The sequence below is a fragment of the Anopheles cruzii genome, chromosome 3 (assembly GCF_943734635.1).
Source record: "Anopheles cruzii chromosome 3, idAnoCruzAS_RS32_06, whole genome shotgun sequence".
NCBI classification, from domain to species: domain Eukaryota; kingdom Metazoa; phylum Arthropoda; class Insecta; order Diptera; family Culicidae; genus Anopheles; species Anopheles cruzii.
Window position 1 is genome coordinate 29,402,284 of NC_069145.1, and position 16,909 is coordinate 29,419,192.

The 16,909-nt window shown below is 53.1% G+C and overlaps 3 protein-coding genes across 3 annotated transcripts; 2 read left to right on the plus strand and 1 right to left on the minus strand.

The window, feature by feature from the left end:
- The first annotated feature begins 587 nt into the window (after positions 1 to 587).
- LOC128270182 (PAX-interacting protein 1) lies at positions 588 to 6,784 on the plus strand. The gene is made up of 5 exons (XM_053007588.1): positions 588 to 695; positions 776 to 2,200; positions 2,573 to 5,669; positions 5,747 to 5,975; positions 6,048 to 6,784. Exons 1-5 carry the CDS (start codon positions 588 to 590, stop codon positions 6,619 to 6,621), a joined length of 5,433 nt encoding a protein of 1,810 aa, XP_052863548.1. The 3' UTR covers positions 6,622 to 6,784.
- Positions 6,785 to 9,196: 2,412 nt separating this feature from the next.
- On the plus strand, positions 9,197 to 10,320 carry LOC128273669 (serine protease gd-like). Its single transcript, XM_053011692.1, has 2 exons — positions 9,197 to 9,624; positions 9,695 to 10,320. The coding sequence occupies exons 1-2, from the start codon at positions 9,388 to 9,390 to the stop codon at positions 10,301 to 10,303; spliced, it is 846 nt and encodes a 281-aa protein (XP_052867652.1). The 5' UTR covers positions 9,197 to 9,387; the 3' UTR covers positions 10,304 to 10,320.
- Positions 10,321 to 11,010: 690 nt separating this feature from the next.
- Positions 11,011 to 15,403, minus strand: LOC128271614 (serine protease gd-like). The gene is made up of 3 exons (XM_053009207.1): positions 14,591 to 15,403; positions 12,346 to 12,845; positions 11,011 to 12,259 (listed from the first exon to the last, which is right to left on the minus strand). Exons 1-3 carry the CDS (start codon positions 14,855 to 14,857, stop codon positions 11,467 to 11,469), a joined length of 1,560 nt encoding a protein of 519 aa, XP_052865167.1. The 5' UTR covers positions 14,858 to 15,403; the 3' UTR covers positions 11,011 to 11,466.
- Positions 15,404 to 16,909: the final 1,506 nt, after the last annotated feature.

Genomic DNA, 16,909 nt, shown 5'->3' on the forward strand with positions numbered 1-16,909 from the left:
TTTTTCTGAAACTTTTTTGTATTTCAAAAATCTCTAATGTGGCTTACATTCTCTGGTGCCCTTATTAAGTTCAATAAGAGTTGTAATAAAGCCGAAAAACAGCCACTGGTAAAAGCGATTGATCACACCCTCCACTACAAACCTTGCTTCGTTAACACGAAACGTCAATCGTTTTGCTTCGCATGTCATTAATTTTCAAAGCCAGCCAGAAAAGCCTAAAACGCGTCTTGACGAGTAATAAGTTTTGGTGCACCCATTTCCGAGCAAAACATCTCCTGCACAGTTTCTACACTACTTTAAGACCCCGACCACGAGCCAAAACTGTGACAAATGTTTATAGAACTCGCGGAAAGCGCAGCTATTCCAGCGCGTTACGCTTGCTTGAGTGCCGGAAGAAGAAGGCACTGAGGGAAGACCGACCAACAACACAAACCCAACACCTTGGGAGCGCAGGTCCCGTAGGTTTCGATTCGTGATGAACGTTCTCCGTCGTGGCGGGCATTGTTTGCGATTACGGGCGACGGTGAAGTTAACGTTGCCGACCCCGCGGTCGGCTTGAGGAATTCGCTAAGACACACAACAGGAAGATGAGCATCGATCCGGCATCGGTCTTCAGCAATTTGGAGAACCTTCAGCTGAAGAGCGATTTGTTTCGAAATGTGAAATGCTTCGTGACGGGCACCCTAGACCCAAAGGTAAGAGTCAACCGGCGGGCGCCACAGGTGATGCTGGCTACGAAAGTGTTATTGTTTCTCTTGTTTTCCGCCGTAAACAGATAAGTAAACTGTTGGAAGATGGCGGTGTGTCGCTGTCGAGGTTTATGGACTTTAGCACGCACGTCGTGTGCGGCCTCAACTACGACGAAAACGATATAACAGAGGCAGCGGAACTATACGATATTCCGACCGTGACGGAGGCGTGGGTAGTAGCGTCGGTGCACCTCGGGCGGCTGGCCTCGACGAAGGCGTACTTTCCGCTGAAGACGGGCATTTTTTGCGGTCTGCGATTCGCCGTCACCCAGCTCGACAGTCGCGATCTGCGAAGACTCTACGCCGTTCTCACGTTCCACGGCGGAACATTCAGTGTTCGGCTCGACCGCAACACGACGCACCTGGTCTGTGGCAGCCCACGAGGAGCCGCCTATAGCAAGGCAGTTGCGTGCGGTACGGGCGTTCAGATAGTGACCCCCGACTGGGTAGCGGACTGCCTTAAGTCGACCAGCTTGAAACCGGTCGCAGTGTACCATCCGCGGTTACTGCTCGAGCAAGTATTCCTCAAGCAAGGCGCCACGGCCAAAGCTCCGACAGAAAAGCAACCCTTGAACAGCATTTTAGGGTTTGATTTTGAAGAAGGCATCGCCAAGACGGAGGTACCCACGCACGGTAGCGGCAGAAAGGAAGAGCCCAAACCGAGGCTGATTGGCCAACAAGGAGCGGAAAGTACTACCGGAAGTACGAAGCAAAGCGGCCAGGTGTTCTCCACCGCTTCGCGCTACACGAGACCGCAGCAGCAGCAGCAGCAACAACAACAACAAGGACCACAGCATACACACAGACTACGAGGACCGGCTCCGCAAACTCTCAACACACAGCAACAAAACCAGCAACAGTTGCAAAAAGCTCTGCAAGCTCAACAACAGCAACAATTGCAGCAGCAGCAAATGACAATGAATTCGACAAATAACAATATTTTGCAGCAATCGCTGCAACATCCTACCGCGACCGTGCAACCTCAGCAACAACCGTTGCAACAGACACAAATTAACTTCCAGCAATCTGCGTCCCAGAGCGGCACCATTATTCAGCAAATCATACAATCCCCACTGCAAAATACTCCTCAAACGCAGGGACCGCATCAGCAGCAGCTACCGCAGCAACAGCAACAAACGCCCCAGCAGCAGGGAAAGCAAAATATACAGGTTGTCTACAAAAGTGGCCCTAATCAACAGCAGCAAGGGCAGCTGCAAGTGCAGCAACAGCAACAGTATAATCAAACTGCGGTCACCACGGTCGCAACCGGCATCGATGGGCAGCAGCAACCGAAGCAGATCCTTCGCCAAATAACGATCAATCAGAACCAACTCCAACCGGGACAGCAGATGATGCAGGGCCAAATGCAGCAGCAGATGCAATCCCAGGCAGCTGGACAACAAACTATCCAAGTGTCCCAATCGCAACCGATGCAGCAGCAAATTATTCAGGTACAGCGCACCATGGGCGGTTCACAGCAACTCCAGCTACAGCAGCAGCAACAACAGCAGCACCAGCAGCAGCAACAATTACAATTTCAGCAGCAACAGCTCTCCTCCCAACAGGGCGTCGTTACCACATCCTCGGGCCAGATTTCAATGATGAACAACAACAGTCAGGCGGTTCAAGGGCAACCCAAGTTTATACAGCAAACGATCATTCAATCGATGGGCCCAAACTATCAAACCGTCACGAAGCAGGTTGTCGTTGAACAGCAAGATCAGCAGTCGCAGCAGCAACAGCAACAACAACAAATGCAACAGCAGCAAATTAAACCAATGGGTCCGGCATCCGCTGGTGGACCGCAACCGGGCCAACCGCAGATGGTCCAGCGAATTGTGCAGCAGCAAGTCTTTCCGGGGCAGAACATAGTGATCGTTAATCAGTCGACAAACCAACAGCAGATCATTTCGGGCCCAGGCGCGCAGCCAATGAACCCTCAGCAGCGCTTACAGTACATGCAACAGCAGCAAAAGCAGCAATTGCAGCAGCAACATCAACAGATTGTAGTCAGCAGTTCTGGGCCAATGTCTACCGCTGCCTCGCAGCAGCAGCAGCAGCAGCAAATAATACAGCAGCGCACCGTTGTCGCGGCCCAGGATAACGGGCAGAGCGTGATGCTTCAACAAAGGGCGCAATTACAGCAACAAATGCAGGGCCAACCGCAGCCGCAACAGCAGCAGCAACTGCTAATTCAGCAAGGACAGCAACAACCGATGCAGCAGCAAATCATACAAACATCGGCCGGTGGCCAACAACAAACGATCGTCGTGCAGCAGCAACCTGGCACGATGATGCAGCAAGGCACAATGGTACAACAGCAAATTATTTCAACATCTCACCAACCATCTCAGCAACAGCAGCAGCAGCAACAGTTGATCATAAATCAGCAACAAATCATACAACAACCGATGGTGTCGAACCAGATGCAGCAACACCCTTCACAGCAACAGATGCTCCAGCAAACGATCGGCGCGACGGGACCGATGATGCAACAGGGAGGTCAACCGATCATGCAGCAGCAAATACTGGGTCCGAATGGTGCTCCGCAGCAACAACTGATGGCCGGCGGTAATGGGGGCGAACAAATGATTCAAGCCGGTCTTGGAGGAAACGAAATGATGCTACCTCAGCAGCAGCAGCAGCAGCAACCGCAAACGCCTACCCAGCAACCGCCGGGCACCCCGCAACCTTGGGCACCACAGAGTCCCCTCCAGCAGCCGGGAACGCCGTTCCAGGCGCAACAATCGCCCCAGCAAATGCAACAATCTCCGCAACAGATGCAACAGTCTCCGGTGCAGCAGCAGCAGCAGGGCGCCGGGATGCTTCCGTCCGGGACAACCATTGTGCAGCAAACGATCGTGCAATCACCGCAGGGCCACCCGCAAGCCGTTCCAGGCCAGCCGGGTGTTCCCGGCCAGCCACAGTTCATTCGGACGACGTTGCGCCCGCAGGGGCCACGGCAACTAATTCAGCTCGATCCGCAGGCCCGTGCCGAGCTGATGAAGCTTGATCCGGCCGGACAGCAGGAGTTCATAAGCCGGTTGCAGGCCAAGCACAATCACATGCAAAGGCAGCAGGCCGCATTTCAGGCGCGCCCCGGTCATCCTGGAGCTCACCCAGGGGCTCGCCAGCAGATCGTCATCCGGAGTCCGATGCCACCGGGGATGAATCAGCAGCAGCAGGTCCGCTGGCTACACCATCAGCAGCAACAGCAGCAACAACAAAACGCCCGGCAGGTTGTTGTTCGACCGGTAGCCCCCGGGCTGAGTCCGATCACGCAGCAAACGATTGGAACTGGCCCGCCCGGAACGCCGTATCCGATTGATCCGAATGCTTCCGCCCAGCAACAACGGATGCAGCAACACCGTCTGCTGCAGATGCAGCTGCAGCGCGATCAGGTTCAGAAAAACCAACAGCAGCAGCAGCAGCAGCAACAGCAACCGGGAGCACCGCAAATGGGCGGTCAGATGATTTCTCCACGCACTCCTGGAGGTGGCTTCCCGTCGGAAGTGGTCGTCGGTGCCGATGGAAGTACGATGGTGGTTCAGCAGCAAACCCTCGTCGGTGCCTCTGGTCAACCTACGGCCGGGCCGGTGCCACAATCGCCGCAAGACCCCGCCGGAGGCTCACTGCAAGCTCATCAGCAGCAGCAACAGATGCAAAGCAAAACGAAAACCGCTTTGGCCAACATGTTAAGCAATCGACTGGGAAACGGGGGCACGGTTCCGGGTGGGCCTGTCGGCTCTAGTGGCACTTTGGTCGATGGTCCCGGACCCGGAGCGGAACCATCGGCCGCCGGAACACTGCGTCTGATGACGGCCCAACACAATGCTGCCCTACAGCAAACGTTGGGCCGATCGCCGCAGGACATTCTGGCGCTTCAACAGCAACAGCAAGCCTGTCAACAGCAGCAGCAGCAGCAACAACAGCAACAGCAGCAAATTCAGCAACACCTTTTGCATCCTCAACAGCAGCAGCAGCAGCAACAACAATTGCAGCAGCAGGTTGTCCGCCGCACCCTGGGCAACATTACCAACAGTGGCGTGGTGCAATCGCCGCTAGGCCCCGGTGGAGCAGGTCCGGTGGTCAATCAGATCATTCAATCGTCCGGTGCCGGGGTCATTCCGGTGCCGGTGCCCGGTGCCGCTGGCCCGGTGATGATACAAAACACGGTCGCCGTTGCGGCCGCCGCGATGAAGGGTGGCGGTCCGGCACAGTTCAGTCCCGGGCGGGCACCGCTGCATCGGCCGCAGTACTATGGGCACAATCCGAACCTGAAGCTGCACCCGGAGCTGTTCCTGCTCGGGTGCACCTTCTACATCATCGAGTACGACGAAACGCACAGTGCGGCCGAGATCGAGGAGTGGAAGATGATCATCAAGAAGCATGGCGGCGAGATCGAGTCGTACTATGGGCCGAAGGTGACGCACGTGCTGTGCCGTACGCAGCGGCACGGCGTCGTAATGCAGGCCATTCGCGACGCAAAGCGCTGCATCACCACCTACTGGCTGAACGACATCATCGTGAAGCGCCAGCTGCAGCCCCCGTGGCAGGCGCTCCACCTGCCGACGCCCGCCATCTTCGGCACGCAGAAGCCGGCCACCAAGCACAACATGTCGATCACCGGGTTCGAGGGCGAGGAGCGCGTCCGTATCAAGCAGATGATCGAGGAGTCGGGCGCACGCATGACGCCGTACTTCTCCAAGTCCAACACCGTGCTGCTGTGCCGGCAGATTGACAATCCGAAGTACAAGTTCGCGAAGGAGTGGAACGTTCCGGCGGTCAATACGATCTGGCTGAGCGACATCCTGCTCGGCAACCTGAACGCGATGCAGCAGTGCGAGGCGCCCAAGTACCAGCAGTTTAACCTGACCTGCCACTTTCGGGTCGACTACAACCTAGTGATGCACCTAATGAGTAAGTATAGAGGGCGCCACTGGGCCAGTGCTCTGCATACTGACCGGTTTCTATTCTGCCCACCTTCCTGCTGCTAGCTGCCTGGAAATCTCCGATTAACTTAACTCAGGAATCGCACGAACGGGTCAAACGGACGCTCAGTGAGCTTCCGCCTCCGGCGACGGGCGTTAAGAAGCCCCGCACGCTCCCATTGATGGAGCCCGTTCCGGCGGAAATCGTCTGTCAACGTCAGCCGGCTAGCGATGCCGTGCCGAGTGTGCTCTTCTCACAGATCGACAACACCGAGGGCCTTACCCGAGCCGTAATGTATGCCACAGCGGTTTCGGTTTCGTCACCACACATACCACCACATTCTCCTCCGTTCTTTCTTCTCCACAGAGCGCTCGGGGGTAAGGTGGTGACTGGGGCAACCGAGGCCACGCATCTCGTGATGACGCGCGTTGCCCGGACGGTGAAGCTAATTCTAGCCCTCGCGACCGTGCGCCACCTGCTGAGCAGCAAGTGGTTGTCCGACAGTGCGACGGCCGGCTACTTTCTGCCGATCGAAGCGTACAAGCTGGACGTGGCCGAACTGAACGAACAGTTCAAGTCCGATCTGCACCAGGTGCTCGACACGCCGGCACGCACCAAACTGTTCGAGGGCAAAGTGTTTTTCGTTACGCCACAGGTGAAGCCGTCCTGCAAGGACGTCCGGCAGATGATCGAGCTCGGCGGCGGTACGGTCGAGAAGAACCCGCGCACGATCAAGCGCATCCGGGAGACGAACGCGGAGAAGGCGGGCAGCTACGTGATCGTCAGCTGCCCGGAGGATCGCATCATCATTCAGCCGTTCATACAGAAGGGCAAGCACGCGGTCTGCCAGATCTGCACCACCGAGTACGTGATGCAGTCGATCATGCAGCAGCGGCTATCGATCGAGCCGCACATCATCAAGTGGGAGCTCGGGTCCTAGAGCGATCCGAGAGAACAAAAGCCATCTCCCGGAGCCCCCCGGGACCGTTGTTCTGCCGTTGGTCGAGCACGGAGAGAGCCATTTGTTGTGTGTACATAAGTGGGTGATGTTGCTTTCGCCCGTGCGAGAATCCTGTTCGGAGAGTAGAAGAAAAGAGGGGCGGAGTGGGCGGAGTGGGGCGGCTTTCAACGTCCTCTTTTCTTTTTTTGTCGATCAATAAGTGATATGCGCGGTACTAGAGGTAGAGATAGTGACAGATGAATATAATCACGTTTGCCGGTACCAGCTCCTCTCCGATGGAACCGTTTTCTTGATATTTGTGTACATAAGGTTTAAATATTTCTGGCAAAAGGACCAGACTTAAAACAAGACTACCGAAGATGAATAAAATGCTATAGATTTGATTCAATTCACAGCAGGGTTGCTCTTTTGATGATAATATTGACATCCAAGAGGTTGCGGCCGATTGCGAAGTTAAATGCAAGCACCTCAAAACTGATGCTTCGCACCCCAATAGAGAGCATGCCAATTATGTTAATTACGGCACGTAAAGGCATGTAAAGTGTCATAAAACATAAATGGTCGCTAATCGCCGAGAGACTGGCGCGAGACTGAAATGTGAAACCGGCGTGATGCGCCGGGGAGTTCTTTGCCTTTGCCACCCCGTGGCAAGTTTATTGCTATGGCATAGGCGAATCGATACCGTGGCGCCTTCTTGTCATTCCCAGTAATATATGGCGTCGTTTCACACCTGGGAGAGCCGTAGCCACTCGGAAGGAGCCCGGAGGCGATGGTTTGAGAAATTTCATACGTTATTAGCAAATCGATAAAAACACACAAATATTATTCAAACGAGCAGGTTGAATGTGGTCAACCCGTCAGAGGTGTCAGATGCCACCAGCACCGGCGGCGGTGGCGGCGTAGCCAGTAGCTGCGTTCGAGCCGGATTCGGTCATCCTAATCACCGCGCTAACCGTCGTTTTGTGAAACAGACGTCGAGCGAAGAATCGATGTTGACGGCGGCGCCAACACGCCGACATAATGGCGCGTGAACGGATATTCGAAAGCCGTCTATTAGTCCGGGTCCATCCGCGAACTGCCGCATCGGGCAGAACAGAAGAACGGGCGCCGTCATTTATGTGCGGCGTTTCACTTAATTTTTTATCGATTTTCTTCCCATGGCGCCCATTCCCAGGCGGCCTCTGGCACGGCTTCGGCGGACGGTAAGCGGATTATGGCCACCGAAACAGAAGCCACCGGATGACGCTAAGCTCTTTACGAAGTATGAAATATGTGAATTTTCAATGTCCCGCATTAGTAACGGAGTACTCACGCAATTTATGGCCACCTACGGGACGACCGTAAGTGAGCTTGGCCTGAAGCGCCCGCGAAACGCAGGACCTCCAACGGGTCACCATTATCACTGGCAGAATTCCAAGAAAGAACGAGAGAGACCGTGGAAGAACTGGTCGAAAGTTAATATGTCGTAAAAATCACAATTCTGTCCACAGTTTTACGATCCAGCCATTTCCGATATTTGATGCCGTTTAGCAAATCCATAACTATGCATAACGGCTGGCGCCAGCGGGATCGGGTTCTATTGCGCCACGTAGCTCCCTAGAGAGAGGCTGAGACTGATAAGAATCATACTTTTCAAAGTTTTTAGTTAACTTTATTTACCACCTACCCAAGAGCCAGCGATAAGCTTCACAGGTCATGCCTCAGTAAGCTGGTCATGTAAGCTGTTCCGGAGCAGGCATGCAGGATGCACTGGTTACTCTTGTGTTCGTGCTCGAAACATATCTTAAAGAATTAAAAGCTTTATTTATCCAAAATGGTTGACTAACTGGTGAAAAAAGAACATTTTCAAATTTAAAACCCATTTCAAATTACTCGAAGGAACTACAGTCTTTCAATCATTTTATTTTGTTTTTAATAAAGCGCTTTCCACGCCACCATCAATAATGTCGACGCGTGAAGCAATTAAATTTATTAATTTCCGAAACTTGGCGCCAGATTGGCCGTCTTAAGTTACCGTCAAGTTACTGGCGCCGTCGTCGATCGGATTTGCCGACGAGCTAGTCCAGTGGCCATACCTGTCAAGCCAACGGAAGAGAGGCGGTGCGAAAGTCACCAGGATGTACTAGCTTTTGGCTGCCGGAGAAAAATCGCCAGAGATCGCCGGACATGATCGAGAGAGAGAGAGAGAGAGAGAGAGAGACGTAGCGACAGAGAACGAGTGTGTCGCTCCTCACCAGCAGTGAAATATTAAAATATTAGTGAAACTAATCCATCGGCACGGCACGGGCCATTATCCGTATGCAAATCGGTACACAACATTTGAGAAGGAAGCGTGAAAAAAGAAGAGTGAGCAGAACTTCTCAGTGCCTCAGGTTCACTCCTTCCGGACGATCGCCGGCAGCCGACGGTTACGCACGATCGGCGATCGAGCGGCGGGAGCTCGGTCTCGGGTCGACGGGGGCGAGCTAGATCGCATTTAAGCATGTGTCGGTGCGATTAAGAACTTTATTCTTCCCCGAGCTCGCCGCCGAAGTGCACACGTCAAGGCTGCTGCTACCCAGGACGGTTTTTCCCGCGAACGGAACGGCAGTATATAGACAGTGTGTAGGTTGCGATCGCCCTCTAAAGCAGTCCAGTGCATCAGGTCGATCGGTGAATGCAGTTCGCTGCAGCAGTGCTTCTTGTTTGAAACACGTTTGGCCGATTTTGCCCTCCAAAAAGTTGTGCGTTGAAGAGCCCTCAGTCATGATGAGCCACCGTGTCCGATCGGCCGTGCTTCTGTTGGCAGTTCTGCTCGGCAGTGCGGAGTGTGGTTCGGTCGGTAGTACTGCGCTGCCAGCGTCACCGTGCCCGAGCATCTTCAGATACGCCGCGGATAGTATCAAGCAACAGATCTACGGTGTCGTGGACACGCGACAACAACAGGTGGATAAGACCGGCACCCTTGAGTTGCATCTCTCGATCGCCGGGGAACTACTGTCGGTGAGTATCCAAAGCGTTCGGCGACACTTAGTGCCCCTTAACGTAGCCTCTCGTCCGGTCTCGTCCGCAGAAATACGTCGGATCCATCGAGGCCATCGAAGACAATGCGCAGATTACGGAGCAGTTCAGCAAGGGACGCGGAGTATCGTATCGGATCAACTTCCCGCTCCAGGAGCCGCTACCGAAGCTCACGAAGCTTGTATTTAACGGGCGCGAACTGTGCACCGGCCCCGGCGACCGTGGATCCTTCGTCAGCTCGGTGACGCTGCGGCACTTCCTGCGGTCCGATACGTGCAAGGATAAGTGTGAACCCAGCAAGCTACTGCCACCGAACCCGGCACCTTTCGTGCCACCGAACCCTGCACCGCTCGTGCCACCGAGCTCGCAGCGACCGGAAACAACCGTCGCTCCGATTGCCGCTGGACCCGGCCCGAGACCCACGGCAAAGGCAGACGGGCCAACGGAGACGGGCACCGTCCCGACTATCCAGCACGAGTACCAGCGGACGATCGAGCGTAAGGAGGAAACGACAAACCCGCACGGGAACGGCTCCTCGGTGAAGTACATCCGAGAGGAGATCACCTACCGCAAACAGGTCATCACACCGGACGGAACCGGAAGCCTGCAGCCGGACGAACTGAAGCTGCCTTCGTTCGTCAGCGGCGCGGGCTTCCAGTAGATCGGATGTGCTCGGGTGGCGGCCGCCTTTGAAGTCCACTCCCAGATCACATTCTGCCGACTAACAGAGCATTTGAATAAAGTTTATCTCTTATTTATCACAGCCGAAGCTTGAAGTCGTGGGCTAGCGTTTGCGGCGAGGTCAGCGGATAATGCGACCCCCGCGATGGGGCTCCCCATCGCGTCGGCGTTAATGAATCTGATCAACCAGTTTCTTCGACGCGCGCGCGAAATCAGGTTTTCGTCTCCACGTCTTCGTGTACTTTATGTGAATCACCCACCCGTGTGAGGCCCGAGCAATATGAACGATCGCAACACACATCCGGGGTTTCAGGTGTGATTTGCTCGTTCATCGCGCGCGCGTTAGTTAGGATGGCAATTTCAGTGAACCACCTGGACTCCACCGAACGAAATTTATGGCGGAATTCGAAAGGATTAAGCTGATAAGCTGCACCGTTCGGTCGGAACAGTGTCGGCATTGGCACAAACGCATAGCACAGGGCTTTGCTCATCCTGCTAATTTTATTCCCATGATCTGAGCGGCTTCTTTCCGGTTTCACCCGCGTGTCTTTTGCGTTTCGTTTGTGTTCCGCGCGGGAAGCGTCCAGCATCACGAAACGTCTTGAAAGTACCTATTGAAACCTGTAGAGTGTTTTGTTCCAACATTTATTTAACTCACAGAGGAAGGAAATTATAAGTATTCTGTTTATACTTTATACATTTATTTCTCCGTTCTCCGTTTTGGGCCGTTGATGACACAACAAACAAGAAAACGACTTCGTTTTGCTGTACATACCCAAAAGGCATTAAAATAAAATTGCGTAGGGGATTGTGATTTCTAGAATTTGCCACCGCGGACCGTAAACGGGAGAGATCCATTTCCAACTACGCAATAGGCCATCACTCTCTGTACAGCAAACGCATTTTACTCGTACTTGGACGGCTGATGACAGTTTGTGCTTAAATTAGTTAATTAAATATGGCCACTTACTGACTGACGATCTGGGATATACGTTACTGTGACACGCCAACTCTGCTGCCCTCGCTTCGGACGGGGCTCCACGGTAAATTTCGGCGCACTGGGCCAAAGCCATAGTGAAAGCATTCTAGTGGTGAGTAAACCGAACGGGCAACAGTGGCCACCTTCGTTGGACGAGCTGCTGCTTACGATTTCATGATACGAGACAACCAGAACCGGAACGGAGCGACATCGGTGTAGACTACGTACTTCTGCGCGTCACACAGCAACGTGACGGGATCCTGCTGGCCGGTGGACACGATGCCCCGCAGATAGTATCTCGTGCCCCGCTTCAACGCCAACCCGCTGCCCGAATCACCGTTGCACGGGACGGCCCCGTGACCGTCGGCGCAGAATGTCCGCGAGGTGGACGAAAAGAGGCGCCCCAGCTGGAGGGAACACTGGCGCTTCTCGATGACCGAGGCCGTCACGTAGCTGGGATACTTCGCATCGCCCGTTTCCGTAATGCCCCAGCCCGACACGAACCCCTTGGAGCCGATGATCTGCTCCAGGTTGTCGCTCCCGGACCACAGACAAATCGGTCGCACCAGATCGTTGTAGGTGACCGCCTGACGGATCACCAGCACGGCAATATCGGAGTCGGTCACGAGGATATCTTCGTGCAGGTACTCCTCATGAACGTGGATTGTGGTCACTTCGCGTTCCTGGTTCTCATCGTCCGAGAAGTTGTCGATGTTGAACATCCCGGGCACCACCGCCAGCTGGTCCGCCTGTCGGAGCGTCCCGTCCGGGAAGTACATGCAGTGGGCTGCCGTCAATATGTGCGTCGGTCCAATCAGGCTACTGCCGCAGATGTACTGGGGTTTCGAGACGCCGGCGACGTTGAAAATGGGCACCGCCCACGGGAACTGTCCTTTCGACGAGCGAACGCCGTTGATCGACAGCCGGGTGCCTAGTGGAGCCACCGATCCACAGGTGCTGCAATTTGATGTTAGAATGTTCCAGTTTAGTTCCGTGGCTAGTCTTTGGCATGGCCGGATTCAACTAGCCTAAGGATTACTTACATATCCGCGTTAGTTAAGGACGGCTGTGGTGGGGCTGTCACTGGCTGCGGTGGTCTGGTCTGCTGTGGTCTGGGCTGCTCTTGCACTGGCGGCCGTTGAGCGGATGGCCGTTGATTGAATGGCCGCTGAGGGCTATACTCTGGCATCGCCGGTTGGTAGACAAACGGCGCAGGGGTGGTCTGGGGTGGTCGCTGTTGTGCTGGCGGCTGGTACGTCGGCTGGTACGTCGGTTGGTACGGCAGTATCTGGTTGAAATCATTGCCGTTGCCGTTTCCGTTCACCTTGGTGTAGAGGGTGTGCTCCAGTTTGACCGTTGTCACTGTGCGCCCGCTCGCCGCCTGTCCGGTGCATATCGTTTGGCCGTTAACGGTGATCGATAGCACCCGCGGAACGATGTTTTGGAACGGGAAGCTCACACGATACTGCGCCGGCTGATTATTGTAGATGTCGCGAAACGTTTGTTCGTTCGACTTGACGAGGGTGATCGAGCCCAAGTTTTGCTGCAAACAGACGAGACGGAACAGAATGTTGAAGAATGTGACGAGGAAGAATATTTGCAATAACATCAAATGCCTACTGAGCCGGGCAATACCTAACCGTGGCTTCTGCTTCGTTCAGGACCGCGATCGTTCAAGACCGGCTTTGTCTCGAAATCGCACTGAATTCAAGATGTTTTTGGCCAAAGATTGTGGCAGAGTAGCATGCTAATGAGGGTTTTCGCTAATCGAGATCAAATTAGCGCAAGAATCCCTACACCCTACCCTACCACGGCCATGCCTCAGCATTCATTAGTGGCAATCAGCGTTCATTAGTGGCAATGACGTGTGTGCGTCGAACTCTACAAGAAAACCGTGTTTGCATCACTAGGTTGGCCGTTTTCGGAACTTTGCGAATTCGATTTCCCGATTGAACGGCAGTAGAAACATTGGAAGATTCGGTCACTTTCGATCGGAGCAAGATGAATAAATTTAAAAGAAAATTCAATTGAGTCGTATACTGTATGTTGCGATCGTTAATACTATCATTAAAACATTGTCCTTAACCGAGCAAGCCCGGGATAAGGCATTTGCGCGTTGGAGGAAACGCCACGCCACCCGCATCTTACATGATGCTTAGCTCTAAGTTTTTGTTATGTCGGTAGATTTAAGTTTAGATTTGATAAATACGGCTCTGCCCGTCCTTTAAGAGTAACAAAAAAAAAAAAACATTGTCCTTCGAAATCCACTTTTTGGAAGCATCATTCCAACATGGCTAATTTGAATTTTTAACGTTTCCGATGCAGAATTTACGAAACCAAAGATTTGAAATGGGAAATGCCAAATAGTAATGCTTGCCTCTATTTGTCCTTTGGGGTGGTCCATCTAGTGTTTGGATTCCGAAGAAGGTGCGCAAAGTCGCCATCGACGATTACGGCTCCTTCTTGGAAATGAGCTTTTCAAATTTCGTACGGTTTGATTTGGAGACTCATCATTTTGGAAATAAGTTTTCAATATTTGCCAATTTTCTGCAACCCCGTTTCGTAAATGTCAAAGTTTTTACTAAACGTTTACAATTTCAAGAATGAAGTTTAACGTCCAAAAAAAATCCAAACACTTGATGGATCGCCCTATATTTGGCCTTTGGACTGATTCGACCCCCCGATGACCGCAAGCTGAATGCTTTTGGTGATAAAACTTCGAGACGGGACCGAAATTGTTACTTAAATTTTCATCCCCTAACTTAACACTGTGCCGAGCGGCACCCGACGGCATTACAGACTCTTCCGTAGTCGGGCCCCGCGTGGAGAGGCGCATCACAAAACTGGTTTTTGTGTGACGTCACGTGTCCCATGCGTAAATTCAAGCCTACTCGGTTTTTACCGAGGTTTTGAAACAACCGATTAACCGAGAGATGTCACAGCGCAACACTTTCGCGAGACGATCGCCATGCAAAGACGGCGCCGCCAACGATGATGTTGGGGATTTCCGTGGTCCGCGGCCACTCCAATTGATAGCAAGCGAGAGCTGAAGGAGCTATTGCGTTCCTCCGGCCACGGTATGACCTAGCTCAAGCCGATAACCTTTGCCAGCTACTGCTGCTGCTGCCTGGTGATTGTTTGTTTATAGTGAAGCGGGGTAAACGTATATAAGTTTGCACAAAACCCAGTCTCAGTAGGCCGAGTTTACCACGGGAATTCACGCTCCCGACGAGCGATTACTGAGGAGAAATGTACAAGTTAGGAACGAGGATCAGCTGATGGATTTACCTTTCCCACTTCCACGTTGTAGGACAGATCGATCATGAGCTTAACCGTGGTTCCGATGCGTAGCCCGTGAAGCTCGACGTATCCGAACGCTTGGTTGCTGTTCGGTTCCAGGCGATAGCTGAACACTTCCGGGCAAGGTGAGCTAAGGTACTGCCCACTGACCGTATTGTGGCCGATCGGACCGACTAGAAACAACAGAATCGTGGTTGGTAACAGGAACACACTGGCTTGGCTCAAGCGTGACACTTTTTTTCGCGGTAAGGACATTGTGGCGTTGATCCGGGTGATCTTTGCTCCTCGAATGGCGACCGCGCACTGGCGTAAGATGCTATAAATAAAACGGTATCGCTCCGGGGTCCAGTTTTTACGAGTGGCAAAAGTTGCTAACAAAACATATCACCAAGCGCGTAGAGGACACATACGAACCACACGCGCGGCCTTTGCACAGTCGTTTCGAAAACTGGAGCTACATTCCTATCATAATGGCACCGAGTGCGGCTGCCACAACACGACACCGCGGAGAGAGCAATCTCCGATATCCGATTCCGGCTGCCAGTAGAACCGACCCGGGTATTACCGGTTTATTGGTCGAAATGAATCTCCCACCGGACCGGATTTCAGGGGCCGATCGACGCGAAGATATCACTATGCGTAGGTGACAGGGTGAGTGACGGCGACGGCGTCAAGGGAGAACTAGACAAACACTAAGGTGCAAGAAACGGAGATGCGCTAAGCGCTAGCAGCAACAGGGCTCCGTGTTGATAACCCGCAAGCGTGGTCGTGGGCACTGATTTCTAGCACAGCGCAGGAACTCGCGATCCGTCCGGTCGGTTGAAGACGCTGCGGCACACTAGCAGCCCGCGCTTTCGAGATCATCGTCCACGGACGGAATATCGCGGCCGGCCAATCAGTTGGCGGAGTGGTAGGTTGTGTCTGGCTGATGTCTCACTCACATTACAAAAATCCCCAGCCGGCGGTCCGCCGGTTTTCTCGATTCAGGTTTTCATCCGACCCGATGATGTATTCATGGCTCGCTCCGCGTGGTGATCGGCTTCAACATTGGAGCATAGTCGCGTTGGCCATCGGAATATGCATGATAACCTTCGCTGGGGAGTGAGCTCAAGTATTTATCAATTTTTTGTTTACACTTTTTGGCGTGCAAATACTTTAGCACTAATAGCCTGTGCAAACGGGTTGACGCAACGGAAATGTGACCGATGCGAAACGAGAATTTATTGATATTAGCTCGAAGAATGTGTTCTTATGGACGACGAAACAAACGTGAAGATATACGAGTATTTTGAACATAGTTTGTCAGGTAATAATTATTTCCCGCTGTTCCCGTATGAGTTCAGCGACCCTCCGGCATGCAGATGCAGACGGGCAGCGGTGGCGTTAACAACAACAAAGGCCACAAGGAACGACGCCACCTTTTTCTTCGCCAGCGCACCGTCAGCCTCGGACAGGAGCAGTGGAACAATGAGGGTGCGGCCTGATGCGAGTCGGTACCAGCGAGCGGCCCACAGAGTTATTCCGGACATTGCGCGTTGTGTCAACGGGAAACATGGACGCGTGGACTTCCACTTGTCCAAGGTCCTCATTCTTCCGACAGTACCTAGATTGCACCTGGTCCCCGGCGGCTAACGAGTCAACGGAACACGCCATGTTCTACTGCACCTGGTTCCAACTGCTAGAGGATAGTGGTCGCTCCCCACTGATGCAGGACAATCTGGGCGAGAGACTGCGAAAACCGGAGAGCTCAGCGCATCGCCCGGGCCTGTCGGGCCATAACGATGCAGCTCCAACAGGCGTGAAGAGAGGAGCAGCGGCGGAGAATGCATTGCATGCAAGTCACTGGTGCTACCTACCAGTCGCTCCTGCAGCCCTAGTCAAACTTCGGATTTTTCGGGTTTCGGGGTTTTCCGAATCTTTTTAAAAAGTACTTTCTTTTTTCGGATGTCCGTCGTCTGCTCTGCTATTTCTCCAAAACTACTGAACCCAATTTGCGTGAAATTTTGCACAGCGTAGTTTTGTGATACCGGACGGTCGAGAGGACGGTCAAAGAAAGGAAGTCGAAAGGACACCGGATGGTCGAAGAGGTCAAGAAAAAAAACGCGAGGAGCGTTTTTCCAAATGTTTTCCCTGAGGCTTCCGACGGAAACTAATTTTCTTTCGTGCATTGCTGCGAGTCTTACCTTACTTTTGTCCCCCATTTCTTTCCGACGCCAATTTCTTTCCAATTCCAGCGAAAATAAAGACAATTCTAATGACGGCTTATGCGGTTTTAAGAAAAAATGTTTGGAATGTATTACAGGCCGT